The following is a 16034-nucleotide window of genomic DNA, read 5'->3' as shown; positions in this document are numbered from 1 at the left end:
ATATTCTCAGTTTTTTATTCGGTTTAGAATTGGCATAGATGCTGGGTAATGGTCTGGGGTGGTCTTAACCAAGTGAGATGTGATCTGTGGTGTAAGTGGACATGTTAAGTGCCTGGGTCAGTCACCACCTCCCTCCTCAGTGCTCAATTTCCAGCCATTCTGTCCATTTTCTCTCTACCCCTGTCTATCCCTTTGAAAGGGAGGGGGGAGGGTGTTCCCCTCTGAATTTATGGTTGGCATGATACACCAGCTAGTCTTCCCTGAAGTTTACTTTTGCTGACATAGATAGAGTACCTGTCCACCCTCCCTAAGACTTTTGTCTATTCTGGCCACTGAAAATCTGCCTTTTTTTTTTGTACACCTTCTTTTTCCCCCTGGTGGAACTTTATCTTCAGCTCCCCCATTAGTAGCCTTATCCTTGATTCTTGCAGTGCTCCCTTATAGTAGTTCAGTCCTTCTACAAGTGTTGAACCCCCTAGAGTCCATTTTTCTTGTCTACCCTTCTATCTCTCTTGGTAGTCCTTCATCCCTGGCCTATGACCCATATCGCTGTCCAGTAGTTCTTGAATTTTTACCCCCCCCCCCCTCTCATGGTCCATGCTCAACCCCTTTTTCCTCCTTTCTTTCACCCAGTAGTCCTCCAGTCTCATCCTCCCCTACCCCGCCCCATATCAACCCTCCACAGGTTCTTGGTTACCTTCCTGTGGTCCTCAAACTTTCTCCCTCCATGTTAAAGACCCTACCCTGTGGTGCTCTTATCTGTGGCCCCCTTCAATTCTTGGGGGTGCTTGAGTCTCCATATTCAGGAAGAGAGACCTGTGGCTGCCTGAGAATGCCAGCAAAGTGGAGCAGGGAGGCTGTCTACCTGGAAGTGCTATGTCCAGTTGTGATCAGAGTAGTCTTTGAGGTATACCAAGTGAAACCATTTATAAGTGAGTTGTGCTGTAGCATGTGGCACTAGATACATGCCAGAAGGGATGTGCTTAAAGGTGAACACTCCTTTGGAGCCTCTTCAGAGCAGTTGAGGAGAACAGTGAGTAACTCCACCCTTGATGAGTTGTGGAATTTGAATTTTGTTTCTACCAGTGTGCAGGAGGAAGATTTAAAATAATCTCTTGCTGTCTCTTTGCATGTATCTCAAGGTTTTATGGATTTTCATTTCATTTATATACCACCCTTGTCCAAAGTGGTGTACAGCTCAAACACACATAATAAAATACTTAAAAAACACAACAAATACAGTACAAATTTAATTGCTCAGGCTGCAGCAATCAAAAGAGAGAGCTCTTCATCCCTTGAAGGGGATTTTCCTCAGTTCCGGTGGAAGAACTTGCCCTTCTCCGCCTTATGCTGATTGTTTCTCTGAAGAGTGATGGCTCAGGTTCCCTTGAGCACTTCATCTCCAAATCAGATGAAGATGCATCGGGGGAAAAATCTGGGATTCCCTGTAACCGGATCACTTCTCTGATTTTTGGCCTTAGTTGATAGCCTGTGGAGAAATATGCCCTTTTTACTCTACCTTTCTTAAATCTTGCGTAGGAATTTTTCTTGTTAAATATTTGGAGGGTTGTGACTAGGACTGAAGGGTAGTTAGGGGGAACCACTGCTCAGTTGTGTGACTTTACTGAAGAAGCAGTTACTGTGCTCCAGGAGCTAGATCTGAAGCTTGTCTATTGGAACCACAGGTTCACCCACTCCAGGCAGTATGAGTGTCTGGGATTAAGGATTGCCTTAATCTTCATCATAAATGGGAGGTTTTAGAGAATGTGATTAGAGTGAAGAATCTGTTTTTCTATGACCATTTGCTCTCTGCAGAAATTTTGCTTAGAAAGTACTTTATCACAGATTATGAAGATATTCTCATTTCTAAATATTCTTTCCTTGTCATCAAGCAGATGAAGCCATTACGTATGGGTTGTGTCCATCAACCAGCAGGGGGAGATAGAGAGCACTCAACTTTTCACAGTGCCTCATGGCCAGCTAGCTCCACTGCCTCTTCAGTATTCTCTATCTCCCCAAGCAGAGTGGCTGCAGCTTCTTCGAGCTCCATCAAAAATCTGCCTGGGGGTGGCTCCTGGCTTGCCAGTTGTTAGCCGGGGTGTTAGAGGCTATAGCAGCTTCACTTTGCACATAGGTCAACCCTTTCCCTGCCTTACCCATGCCCCCGTGGATATGGACATATTAGCGTGCTTTTCCCTGTTATTTCCCACTCAGTGGATGCAGGAACATTGGTTCGCCTTTCCCTGCCTTTCCCACTTATCTGAGCCTCCGGAATGTTTTTATTTACCTCTTTTGCCTCTGCTTTCCTCACAGCGTTAAAATAAATAATTAATTAAAGTCGCGCTTTAGCGCAGCGATCTTGGAAAAGAGGTTTTTTTCCTTGAGATTCTTCTGCAGGACCGGAGCTGTGATACTCGGTCTAGTGAGGTAAGAGTGTTTTCAGACTCCTCCGGGGTGGGCCCGCGATCGGGACGTTTTTGGCGCGAACCGCCATTTTTTAATTTTACCGCCGTTTTCGGCGATGGCTGCGGAGACTGTAAAGCGCTGTTCTAAATGTGGCAAGCGCAAATCAGCAGCGGGGCTCTGTAATTCATGCTGTACAGATGGTAGAGCCGGCCCGAGCATGGCGAGCGGCAATCTTTCGCGCTCTGAGCTGGCAGCGGATGCCATTTTGGATTTTCCACATGGCGCAGCCTCCGTTGCGACGGAGAGCCCTGAATCCGGGGGGGGGGGGGGTTCCTCTGAGTGAGGCTAATAATAGCCCTGGGCAGGATCCGGGCGGTCAGGGAGCGGTTTTCTCCCCTGATTTTGTTTTAATGCTGCATAGGGCATACATGCTTAAAAGAGCTCTTCCACAGGGATCTTCGGACCCTCTGCCTGCCCCCCCCCCCCCCCCCCCATCCCCGGGTTGATCCTGGCCTTTTGGAGTTGGCTTTGCCTGTTTCTTATCCTCCTGATAAACGCAGAAAGGCTAATTCCCCTTCCGAGTGTGGTGCACCCCTCTTTTCCCCCCCGTGGTCGGGCTATGAGGATTCTGAGGGATCTGGCAGAAGTTCTTTGGCTGAGGAGCCAGAGTCGGGTGCAGAATTGCCACAGGAGCTTGATGATCCATCTGCGGTGAGGATTTTCCACCGCGAGGAGCTGCCAGCGCTTATTTGAGATGCCTTACAAGCCCTCTCAGTTGAAGATCCTGGGAGTGGCACAGCCTCCTCTGTTAATCCAAGGAAGGCTAGTACCAGAAAGCCTGCTCGAGCCTTTCCTTTGCATGACTCCATCCAATAGCTTATTTCGGCTCAATGGGCTGACCCCGAGGGACCTTTGAAGGTTGCCAGGGCTATGGGGCAATTATATCCTCTGTGTGAGGAACATTTGGCTCGCTTTGCAATGCCTAAAGTGGATGCCCTGGTCACGGCTGTGACAAAGAGAACTACCCTCCCTCTTGAAGGAGGTGTTGCCCTGAAGGATATTCAAGACCGCAGGCTTGATTCAGCTCTGAAGCGGTCCTTTGATTTGGCAGGTCTCACTGTTCGGGCGTCTGCATGCAGTTGTTATGCTGCTAGAGGCTGCCTGGCTTGGTTACAGCAGGCAGTGGAACAGCCCGGTGATGGAGCGGAGATCTTATCTGAAGTGACTCCGCGGATGGAGTCGGCCTTGTCCCTTTTGGCTGACGCCCTTTATGATATGGTCAGAGCTTCAGCTAAACAAATGGCTGTAGCAGTGGCGGCTCGCCGCACTCTTTGGCTACGACATTGGGCAGCTGACATGGCCTCTAAGCAAAGGTTGGTGAAGTTGCCCTTTGAAGACCTTCTCCTGTTGGTGAGGAGCTGGAAAACATTGTTAAAGGCCTGGGGGATTCCAAAGCTCAGCACTTGCCCGAAGATAGGCCAAAGCCTTCCTCTAGGGGTCAGGCGGTCCGCTCCTCTTACAGACCTCGCTTCCGTGAAGCTAGAAGGTACCGCCCAGGGCGTGCTGCTGGGTTCACTTCGTGTGCCCGCTTTCAGCAGCGAGACTCCTTTCTCTCGGACAAACGTTCCGCAGCTGCCGGTTCAGGGGCGACCCTCTCAATGATGGTGCGCCGGCCCCCTCCTCGTTTCCTGTCATCGGAGGAAGACTTTCCCTCTTTTTCGAGGAGTGGGCCAAAATCTCAGCAGATCAATGGGTCTTGGACCTGATCAGAGACGGATACCGAATAGAATTTGATGCCCCGGTGAGAGACGTGTTTGTGGAGTCCCGATGCGGTTCTGCCGCCAAACGGGCGGCGGTAGAGAAGACTCTGCACAGTCTGTGCCAGATAGGGGCTGTGACCCCGGTGCCTCCCGCCGAACAAGGTCTAGGCCGCTACTCCATTTACTTTGTGGTGCCACGAAAAGGCGGGTCTTTTCGCCCGATCCTGGACTTAAAAGAGCTAAACAAGTCCTTAAGAGTGCGGCATTTTCACATGGAAACCCTGTGCTCCGTCATTGCGGCGGTACAGCCAGGAGAGTTTCTCATGTCTCTGGACCTGAAAGAAGCTTACTTGGACATGCCAATTTGGCCCCCGCACCAGAAGTTTCTGCGGTTTGCGGTGTTGGGAAAACATTTCCAGTTTCATGCCTTGGCTTTTGGCCTCGCCACAGCTCCCCGAACCTTCTCCAAGGTAATGGTGGTAGTAGCTGCCTTTCTCAGGCTAGAGGGTATACGGGTTCACCCCTACCTAGACGACTGGCTCATCAGAGCAGACTCAGAAAAAGAGAGTCATCTAGCTACAGCCAGAGTGGTTTCAGTCCTTCAATCTCTGGGCTGGGTCGTCAATATGGCCAAAAGTTACCTGACCCCCTCGCAATCTTTAGAATATTTGGGGGCCAGGTTCGACACAGCCTCGGGCTATGTGTTTCTTCCCGAACCAAGGCGGTGCAAGCTTCAGAATCAGGTCCGTCTGCTCCTGAGGATGGCCCGCCCGCGAGCTTGGGACATTGTCCAGCTGTTGGGATCGATGACGGCCACCTTGGAAGTGGTGCCATGGGCGAGAGCGCACCTGAGACCTCTACAGTATTCTCTACTTCAACGATGGTCTCCAGTATCTCAGGATTATCAGTGCAGGCTTTCTTGGCTCCCTGCAGCCCGCCTCAGTATGGAGTGGTGGCTCTCGGACAGCATGTTGCGGCGGGGAATGCCGCTGGCGCTCCCTGATTGGTGCCTAGTGTTGACAGATGCCAGCCTGAAGGGCTGGGGCGCACATTGCCAGGGGAAGCATGCCCAGGGTCTGTGGATGCCCGAGGAGTCGGAGTGGTCTATCAACCGCCTGGAGTTGAAAGCGGTGTTTCTGGCTCTTCTGGCCTTTCAAGTGACCCTGGAAGGATTGGCTGTCAGGGTGATGTCGGACAACACGACAGCAGTGGCCTACATAAATCGACAAGGCGGCACTCAGTGCAGAGCTCTAGCCATGCAGGCCGAACAAATTTGCCACTGGGCCGAGCTGCATCTACAATCCCTGTCAGCAGCTCACATTGCAGGTCAGAGCAACGTGCAAGCCGACTATCTAAGCAGGCATCAGATCGATCCAGCGGAGTGGGAACTAGCAGACGATGTATTCCTGCAGATATGTGCCAAATGGGGCAAGCCAGTGACGGATCTTATGGCGACCAGTTCCAATGCCAAAGTCCCGTGCTTCTTCAGCAGACGGAGGGATCCTCGCGCTGCCGGGTTGGATGCCTTGGCTCAACCCTGGCCCCTGGGCTTGCTGTATGTCTTCCCTCCGTGGCCCTTGATAGGGCGAGTGCTCCTGCGGATTCGGCTGCATCCAGGAGAAGTGGTGCTCATCGCCCCGGATTGGCCCAGGAGGCCTTGGTATGCGGACCTCCGACAGATGCTGTTGGAGGCTCCCTTTCCGTTACCTCTGGTTCCGCACCTGTTGTCACAGGGGTCCGGTGCCCATGGAGGACGCCTACTGCTTTGGTCTTATGGCATGGCGATTGAGAGGGCGCAATTGAGAGATAAAGGCTACTCAAATAAGGTAATTTCCACTCTCCTGTAGGCCCATAAGCGCTCCACTTCCGTGGCTTATGCCAGGATTTGGCGCCAGTTTGAAGTCTGGTGTGTTTCAAGAGCGCTTTCTCCGTTGTGTGCTCCTGTCTCACCGATTCTGGACTTTTTGCAGGATGGTGTACACAAAGGCTTGGCCTATAATTCCCTGCGGGTGCAAGTGACAGCATTGGCCTCCCTGCGTGGCAAGGTTGAAGGCATGTCCTTAGCTGCTCATCCAGATGTGGCACGGTTTCTTAGAGGGGTGCTTCGGCTCCGTCCTCCCGTGCGGGCACCTTGTCCAGCTTGGAACCTGGGATTAGTATTGAAGGCCCTTCAGGGGGCTCTCTTTGAACTGCTTCGGCGTGCTTCAGAGAAAGATTTGACACTGAGGGCCGTCTTTTTAGTGGCCATTACCTTGGCGAGACGGGTGTCAGAGCTCCAGGCGCTGTCCTGTAGAGACCCTTTTCTGCAATTCTCAGAGTCAGGGGTCATGGTTCGGACCGTGCCTTCCTTCATGCATAAGGTGGTTTCAGCGTTTCACCTAAACCAGCCTGTTTTTCTTCCCTCCATTGTTGAGGAGGAGTTTCCAGGTTCATTTGGGCAGTTGCACCTTTTGGATGTGCGCAGGACTCTGTTGCAGTATCTGCGAATTACAAATTTTTTCAGGACCTCTGATCATCTTTTTGTGCTGTTTGCAGGTCCTCGTAGAGGGTCTTCAGCGTCTAAAGCCACTATTGCCAGTTGGGTCAAAGAAGCTATCTTTTCAGCATATCTGCTGTCTGGGCGGGCTCCGCCTGAAGCCTTTAAGGCACATTCCACAAGAGCGATTTCCTCTTCCTGGGCGGAAACTGGAGCACTATCTCTTCATGAGATTTGCAGTGCTGCAACATGGGCTTCTAAGCTCTCTTTCGCCCGACATTACAGGCTGGATGGGGGTGCCAGGAGGGATGCGTGTTTTGGAGCACAGGTGCTAGCGCGTGGTGTGGCTTGTTCCCACCCTATTTAGGGATTGCTTTGTTACATCCCATACGTAATGGCTTCATCTGCTTGATGACAAGGAAGGGAAAATTAGGTTCTTACCATGATAATTTTCTTTCCTTTAGTCATAGCAGATGAAGCCATGAGCCCTCCCTCCATGATTGTCTGTGTTGCAGTGATTCTGATTTTAAGTGCTGTTCTTGTTTCCTGAAGTTATATTCCTTCTTTGGGGAGTCGGAAAACAGTCTTCAGGATTCTTGTTACAGTTATAGGAGGATGAGTTCATTCCCTCCAGTTCATGTTTTGGGAGGATGAGTTTTTTCCCTCTAGGAGGATGCAAGTATTCCCTCCGTTTATACAAAGTGGAGGACGAGTTCATTCCCTCCTTTTTTGAGTTCATGCCCTTGTTAAGGGGCCATCGTTCGCTGTGAGGAAAGTTAATGTTATTCCCATTGCGGTTTGCCATATTGCTTTGGAAGCTTCAAATACTGAAGAGGCAGTGGAGCTAGCTGGCCATGAGGCACTGAGAAAAGTTGAGTGCTCTCTATCTCCCCCTGCTGGTTGATGGACACAACCCATACGTAATGGCTTCATCTGCTAAGACTAAAGGAAAGAAAATTATCATGGTAAGAACCTAATTTTCCCGTAACATAGTAGATGACGGCAGAAAAAGACCTGCACGGTCCACCCAGTCTGCCCAACAAGATAAACTCACATGTGCCATTTTTTGTGTATACCTTACCTTGATTTGTACCTGTCTTTTTCAGGGCACAGACCGTATAAGTCTGCCCAGCACTATCCCCGCCTCCCAGCCCCGCCTCCCACCACCGGCTCTGGCACAGACCGTATAAATCTGCCCAGCACTATCCCCAACCACCAGCCCTGCCTCCCACCACCGGCTAAGCTTCTGGGGATCCTTTCCTTCTGAGCAGTATTCCATTATGTTTATCCCATGCATGTTTGAATTCCGTTACCGTTTTCCTCTTCACCACCTCCCGCGGGAGGGCATTCCAAGCATCCACCACTCTCTCCGTGAAAAAATACTTCCTGACATTTTTCTTGAGTCTGCCCCCCTTCAATCTCATTTCACGTCCTCTCGTTCTACCGCCTTCCCCTCTCCGGAAAAGGTTCGTTTGCGGATTAATACTTTTCAAATATTTGAACGTCTGTATCATATCACCCCTGCTTCTCCTTTCCTCCAGGGTATACATGTTCACATCAACAAGTCTCTCCTCATACGTCTTGTAACGCAAATCGCATACCATTCTCGTAGCTTTTCTTTGCACCGCTTCCATTTTTTTAACATCCTTCACAAGATGTGGCCTCCAAAACTGAACACAATACTCCAGGTGGGGCCTCACCAACGTCTTATACAGGGGTATTAAAACCTCTTTTCTTCTGCTGGTCACACCTCTCTCTATACAGCCTAGCAATCTTCTAGCTACGGCCACCGCCTTGTCAAACTGTTTCGTCGCCTTCAAGTCTTCAGATACTATCACCCCAAGATCCCTCTCCCCGTCCGTACCTATCTGACTCTCCCCGCCTAACACATACGTCTCCCGTGGATTTCTACTCCCTAATTGCATCACTTTGCAGTTCTTCGCATTGAATTTTAATTGCTAAACCTTAGACCATTTTTCTAGCTTCCGCAGATCTTGTTTCATGCTTTCCACTCCCTCCAGAGTGTCCACTCTGTTGCAAATCTTGGTGTCATCCGCAAAAGCAAACTTTACCTTCTAACCCTTCGGCAATATCACTCACAAATATATTGAATAGAATCGGCCCCAGCACCGATCCCTGAGGCACTCCACTACTGACCTTTCTCTCCTCCGAGCGAACTCCATTTACCACCACCCTCTGGCGTCTGCCCGTCAACCAGTTCTTAATCCAGTTCACCACTTCGGGTCCTATCGTTAGCCCATCTAGTTTATTCAAGAGCCTCCTGTGGGGAACCGTGTCAAAAGCTTTACTGAAATCTAAGTAGATTACGTCCATAGAAGTTATTTGTCAAATTTTTGACAAATAACTTCAGTCAATTTACAGTCTAACAATACAATCCCCCACCCCCCAAAAAGAAATGTTTTCCTACCCCCAGTGTTGCTAGGAGTAGTCTTACAATATTTAAACTAAAAACTTGTATATAGTTCACTCCCTTTGTACATAGTTCACTCCCTTTGTACAATCTGTAGAGAGAAACCTGTGAAAAAAGCAAGCCATGACTTTAATCATGGTGTAACTGTTATGATGATGAATTCCATAGCTGTGGGACATGGTAAACAAGGGCTGTTCATCCATTATCATGAATCATCCCCCAGGGAATGCAATATCCTCTTGCATGGAGGAAGTCTCTCCAGGGGCTTCTGCCCCAGAGGGAAGGGTTAGGACAGCCATATTAGTTGGTGATTCAATCATTAGGCATATAGATAGCTGGATGGCTGGACATGAGGATTGCTTGGTTACTTGTCTCCCTGGTGGAAAGGTGACAGACCTCATGCATCACCTAGATAACATTTTAGACAGTGTTGGGGAGAAGCCAGCTGTCTTGGTACATGTGGGGACCAACGACATAGGAAGATGTGGGAGGGAGGTTCTGGAAGCCAAATTTGGGCTCTTAGGTAGAAATCTTAAATCAAGAACCTCCAGGGTAGCATTTTCAGAAGGATGCCCGCAGGGATAGAAGAAGTTCTCGCGGTATGCCTGCAGGGACGGAAGAAATTCCCGTGGGATTCCCATGGGAGTGTAGTTAAACTCTGTGGTGACTCTAGAGTGAGGCTTGGAATGCATGGAGAAAGGCAGTTGGAGCACCAGAATGAGGCTTAGAATGCCCAGAGAGGCAACTGGACTGCCAGACTAAGGCTTAGAACAAGCATTGGTTGAATAGTGGATACCATCCAAGAAGCTATTGGGGTTGGGAGGAAACAGAGGGCTATGAGCAAGTAAATAATAGCGCTGACTCCTGCAGGTATGGTGGGGATGGAGGACAATAGTTGTGGGGATGGAATGGATCTTAGCGTGTACAGGTAGGTATGGGTTAGATTCCACTGGGGATGGGTGAAATTTCTTTCTTCGTTCAACTCTCTAGTGTCCAAAAATGTACACGGTGTTCCACAACATATATACATGAACTGCAGTATGAGGAGTCTTCTCTAGCTGCAAGGGTGTACATCTCTCATCCGGGAAACAGGTCTGGCCGTCAGAGTGTTTCACAGTTCATGTTCATGAGAAAGGTTGGCAGTTGTATTATTTGAGAACCAGCATTCTTTACATGCATTGATTACTCTGAAATCTAGGCCTGTTGACAGTTACAAGTTACTGGGACAGATCAAAGATCCATCAAGCCCAACATCCTGTTTCCAACAGTGGCCAATCCAGGTCACAAATACCTGGCAAGATCCTCAAAAAAAGTACAAAACATTTTATGCTGGTTATCCCAGAAATAGTTGATTTTCCCCAAGTCCAATTTAATAATGGTCTATGGACTTTTTCTTTAGGAAGCCATCCAAACCTTTTTTAAACTCTGCTACCTGGATCAGATAGTGAGACTCATTTTCAAAGAGAAAAAGTCTCAAAAGCAACATAAAGTGGCAGAAAAATGTCCAAATCATGATTTTCAAAATTTTGATTTGAGATGTTTTTCTCTGCAGTGCATTCAAATCACAAAAGGGTGTGTTGGGAGTGGATTTGGGCATTTCCAAAACTTGGATGTTTTTCTGCCATAATGGAACAAAGTAAAAACATCCAGGGCTAAAAGTTGGATGTTTTGGTCTAGACCTGTTTCAGTCACACCTAAGGCACAAAAAGTTACCCTAAATGACAAGATGACCACTGGAGGGATTAAGGCATAACCCCCCCCCCTTTCTTACTTTCCTCAGTGGTCACTGGGCCCCCTTCCACCCCCTGAAAGTTGTGGAAGAAACAGTACACACCAACGTCTGTGACAGCTTCAAATCTAATGGCCAATCCTATTAGAGCAGCAAGCAGGCCCCTGGAGTAGCCTAGTGGTCAGTGCAGTGCACAGTAGTAGATAAGGGTATCCAGGCCTATATCCCACTCTAACTGGTACCCTTGTGGTGGAAAGTGTGAACCCTCCAAAACCTACCAGAAACCTACTGTTTTTGATAGGTTTTGGAGGGCTCGCCATACATTATAAGGGGGTAATGGTGAGATGTGTACCTGGGACCTTTTATGTGACATCCAAAGCAGTGCCCTGTAGGGTGCTTCACTGCCCTGCTAGGATGTCTGTGTGGCCAATCTACTAAGAATGTAAGCTCTGTCGAGCAGGGACTGTCTCTCTATGTCAGGTGTTCAGCGCTGCATGTGTCTGGTAGCGCTATACAAATGTTAATAATAATAATGCTGGCCCCCTATATATTTGTCTGGCTTGTTTTTATGCATTTTCCCCTTGAATGTATTTTTTATTTTTCCGAAAATAGGTTCACTGAGCACTAAAACATGCAGCAAATGTCCATTTTCAACAAAAAAACAAAACAACCTTTTCTGGTTTGAATAATGGCCATGTTCGCTACTGGATTTTTGGATACATTTCACAAAATGTCCAAAATCGATTTAAAAATTATATCGAAAATATCCCTCAGTGTGTTTAAAAAAAATGTGAAGTGATTGATAACAACAGTGGGAGTCCTAAGGTGCCACATTTTGACTCTCCAACCTCATGCTATGCCACTGGTCTTGCACATGTTTATATCTGTGCCATATATCCTGTTTGCAGTTGTGTGTCTAAGAATAAACAGGTTTTCTTTGTTTCCAAAAGAATGCCATGATGACCTTTGAAGAAGAAAAAATGCAAATGGCCTGTGATGACTTGAAAACCACAGAGAGGCTGTGCGAGAGTGAAGAAATGGGTGTTATTGAAACCATCAAGAGCAAGATCAAGAAGAATGTAAGTGTCTTATGGCAGATGTGTGAAGGGCATTGACCTTTCTCCCTGTTCTCATGCAACTAGAATCTCCTTTGTAGGAGGGTGCCTGTAGGGCTGGTGCTCTGGAAGTTGTACTATGTATGGGATGCTGGTGATAAAAGCAGAGCAAGCATATTCCCTAAGGAGTGCTTGAGTGAATAGACCCAGGATGTAATACTGGGTGATTTTTGTCATCACAATTACTGACAAAACAGGGTTGATGGGAAGGAATGTTAAGATTTTTCTTTATGGCCTGTAGCTTCTATTAAAATCTGCATAGGGGATCTTTTTTCTTCTCCTCCACCCCCACCCCCTTCTGCCACCTCGCCATAGTTCATTTGTTTCTTGTATAAGGGAATATTACTTTGTATCTGAATGGAATAAAATGAAGTTATTCATGCCTGACAAATCAAATGGGATTTGTAACAGAATGTTGAAAGAAAACCCAACCCATATTAGATGTACTACTACTTATTTCTATAGCACTTCTAGATGTTTGCAGCACTGTACACTAAATATGTAAGAGACAGTCCCTGCTGACCAGAACTTACAAGCTAATCAAGACAGACATTAACAGAACAAATAAGGGATAAGGGAATTACTTACAGATGTGGGTACTGAACAGGTGAAGTTAATAGCAGCCTCAAAAAGGGGTCATTTAGCCTAGATTTCAATACGGCCAGAGATGGAGATCGATATACTGATTCAGGAAGTCTATTCCAGGCGTACGGTGCAAGATAAAAGGAACTGAGTTTGGAGCTGGCAGTGGAGAAGAAGGATACGGATAAGAGAGATTTACCCGATGAGCGGAGATCCCGGGGAGAAGTGTAGGGAGAACTAAGAGTGGAGAGGTACTGAGGAGCTGCAGATTGAATGCACTTGTAAGTCAATAAGAGGAGTTTGAACTGTATTCGGAAACAGGGAGCCAATGAAGTGACTTGAGGGAGAGGACTAATATGAGCGTAGCACCACTGGTGGAATGTAAGTCATGCAGCAGAATTTTGAATGAGGTGAAAAATAGTATGGATAAGGGTTTTGGTTTTGTGCTTAGAAAGGAAGGGAAGAATTTTGGTGGTGATATAGAGAGAGAGAGGAAAAAAAACCTGAATTTTTAGCACATGACTGAAACTCAAATAGAAGCCTCCTTCATCAGGGTTATTGCTCTTGAGTGTCAACTTTACACCTTCTATTCTGAATTAGTATAATCTATAGTCACTATAAATCCACCAAATTGCACAGTTTTGTCAGTCATCAGTTTTGCCTCCTACCTCTCTTTCCGGTTGGTCCTTTAGACCCAATCTCTCCCTGTAGTTCACTATCCAGTTATAATCTTTCCCTATTATTCATAATCCTTTGGCTTTCTCTTCAAATACCTGGAGAGCTTCTTTTAACATAAGAACATAAGTGTTGCCATACTTGGACAGACCGAAGGTCTATCAAGCCCAGTATCCTGCTTCCAACAGTCCAGGTCAGAAGTACCTGGCAAAATCCCAAAACAATAAAACAGAGTTTGTTGATTATCCTAGAGATAGGCAGTGAATTTTCCCAACTCCATCTTAATAATGGCTTATGGACTTTTGCTTTAGATAATTAGCCAAATCTTTTTTTAAACCCTGCTAAGCTACTACTACTACTTATCATTTCTAAAGCGCTACTGCTTTTACCACATTCTCTGGTGGCAAATTTCAGAGTTTAATTACATGTTGAGTGAAGAAATATTTCCTCTGGTTTGTTTTAAATTTACTACTTAATAGCTTCATTGCATACCTCCTAGTCCTAGTATTTTTGGAAAGAGTAAACAAAAGGATTCACGTCTACCAATTCTACTCCACTCAGTATTTTATAGACCTCTATCATATCTACCCTCAGCTGTGTCTTTTCCAAGCTGATGAGCCCTAGCCACTTTTAGCCTTTCATCATAGGGAAGTTGCCCCATCCCCTTAATATTTTTGACTCCCTTCTATGTATCTTTTCTAATTCATCTATCTTTTTTTTTTTTTTTGAGATGCAGTGACCAGAATTGCACACAGCATTTAGGTGCACCATGGAGCAGTAGAAAGACATTATAACATTCTCATTTTTGTCTTTCATTCCTTTCTTAATAATTCCCAATATCCTATTTGCTTTCATAGCTGCCACTGCACACTGAGCAGAGGGTTTCAACTTGTCACTGAGAATGACACCTAGATACTTTTCCTGGGCAGTGACTCCTAATGTGGAACATAGCATCAAGTAGCTATAGTTCGGGTTTCTGTTTCCCACATGCAGCACTTTGCACTTGCTCACATTAAACGTCATTTACCATTTAGTTGCCCAGTCTCCCAGTCTTGAAAGGTCCTTCAATTTTTCACAATCCTCTTGCGATTTAACAACTTTGAACAACTTTGTGTCATCAGCAGATTTAATTACCTCACTAGTTTTACTATCTCTAGATCATTTATAGATTTGTTAAAAGCAGTGGTCCTGGCACAGACCCCTGGGGAACCCCACTATCTATACTTCTCCATTGAGAATACTGACCATTTAACCCAACTGTCTGTCTGTTTTCTATTTTTTAACCAGTTTTTAATCCACAGTAGGACCTTACCTTCTATCCCATGACTTTCTAAATTCCTCAGGAATCTTTCATTAGGTACTTTGTCAAATGGCTTTTGAAAATCCAGATACACAATATTGACTGGCTCATCTTTGTCTACATGTTTATTCACCTCCTCAAAGAAATGTAGTAGATAGGTGAGGCAAGATTTCCCTTGACTAAATCCATCTTGGCTTTGCCTCATTAATCCATGCTTATATATATGCTCTGTAATTTTGTTCTTCATGATCTCTATCATTTTGTCTGGCATTGATGTCAGGTTCACCATTTTTTAAATATTGGTCTTCCAGTGCCATGCTTTATTTTAGAAGATAAATTACATATTATTAACAATAGCTCTGTAAGTTCATTTTTTTTAATGCTATCAGTACTCTGGAATATATACCATCCAGTTTAGCAATTTGCTATTCTTCAGTTTGTCAAATTGCTACATTACATCTTCCAGGTTTACAGAGATTTGTTTAGATTTCTATGACTTATCAGGATTGAATACCATTTTTGGCACTGGTATCTCTCCCATGTCGTGATCACTGAAGACTGACACAAACAATTCATTTAATCTCTCCACTATGGCCATGTCTTCCCTGAGTGCCCCTTTTACTCCTCAGTCATGTAGCGGTCCATTTGATTCTTTTACCAGCTTCTTGCTTCTAATATACAAGAGTTTTTACTATGTGTTTTTGCCTCCAATGCAATCTTCTTTTCAAAGTCTCTCTGCCTTCCTTATCAGTGCTTTGAATTTGAGGAGTGGCCTAGTGGTTAGGGTGGTGGACTTTGGTCCTGGGGAACTGAGGAACTGAGTTCAGTTCCCGGCACAGGCAGCTCCTTGTGACTCTGGGCAAGTCACTTAACCCTCCATTGCCCCGTGTAAGCCGCATTGAGCCTGCCATGAGTGGGAAAGCGCGGGGTACAAATGTAACAAAAATAAAATAAAATAATAAAATTCCTTATACTGTTTCCTTTTAGCATTTTCTCTGTAATAAATACCTGGACTATTATTAGAAACACTGGGTTTTCTGAAGTCTAGCATGAGCTTATGGTTGGAGTCAATTCAATTTTTTAGGAAGCCTGAAATTGACGACACAAGTCAAAGACAGCCAACAGACTGCAGAAGTGTTCAAAAATTTTAATTATTGAAATAAATGAGTGAAACAATACCTTGCTGTTATTTATTGTATTCTAGCCATGCTTTCTTGTTATTTAATGTAAATAACTAGAATAAGAGTGGATGGAGGCTGAGACCAGACAGATTCACTTGTGTTTGGGTTTGTTGTGTGAGAGCAGACTGTTACTGTGGAGATGAAGCAGTCAAATTTGCATCAGCTTTGAGCAGGAACAACAGAAGTAAATTGTCCTGCTGGGCTATGGAATGGCATATTCCTTTCTGTTTACCTGCACTGTGTATTTTCACTGAATCACTGTTACCCCATGGTTGTGTCAAGCAGGATCAGTGGAGGTGGAGTGAGTGTTTGGATTCTGCAGGCTTTGCGTTCAGAACCCCCCACCCCGTCACTAAGGGAAAGATTGTGGCTTGCTAAG

General features: G+C 46.1%; 1 protein-coding gene across 2 annotated transcripts in view; it reads left to right on the top strand.

The window, feature by feature from the left end:
- Positions 1 to 16034, top strand: part of TTC39C (tetratricopeptide repeat domain 39C) — a 179756-nt gene that overhangs the window by 59491 nt on the left and 104231 nt on the right. For both annotated transcript variants that reach the window (XM_030213619.1, XM_030213611.1), the window contains exon 3: positions 11753 to 11881. In XM_030213619.1, the coding sequence (XP_030069479.1) occupies positions 11753 to 11881 (129 nt within the window). The remainder of the gene's footprint in view (positions 1 to 11752; positions 11882 to 16034) is intronic.

Source organism: Microcaecilia unicolor, chromosome 1 (assembly GCF_901765095.1).
Source record: "Microcaecilia unicolor chromosome 1, aMicUni1.1, whole genome shotgun sequence".
In the NCBI taxonomy this organism is placed as follows: Eukaryota; Metazoa; Chordata; class Amphibia; order Gymnophiona; family Siphonopidae; genus Microcaecilia; species Microcaecilia unicolor.
The sequence above is the reverse complement of the archived record's forward strand: the minus strand, read 5'-3'. Positions and strand labels throughout refer to the sequence as shown.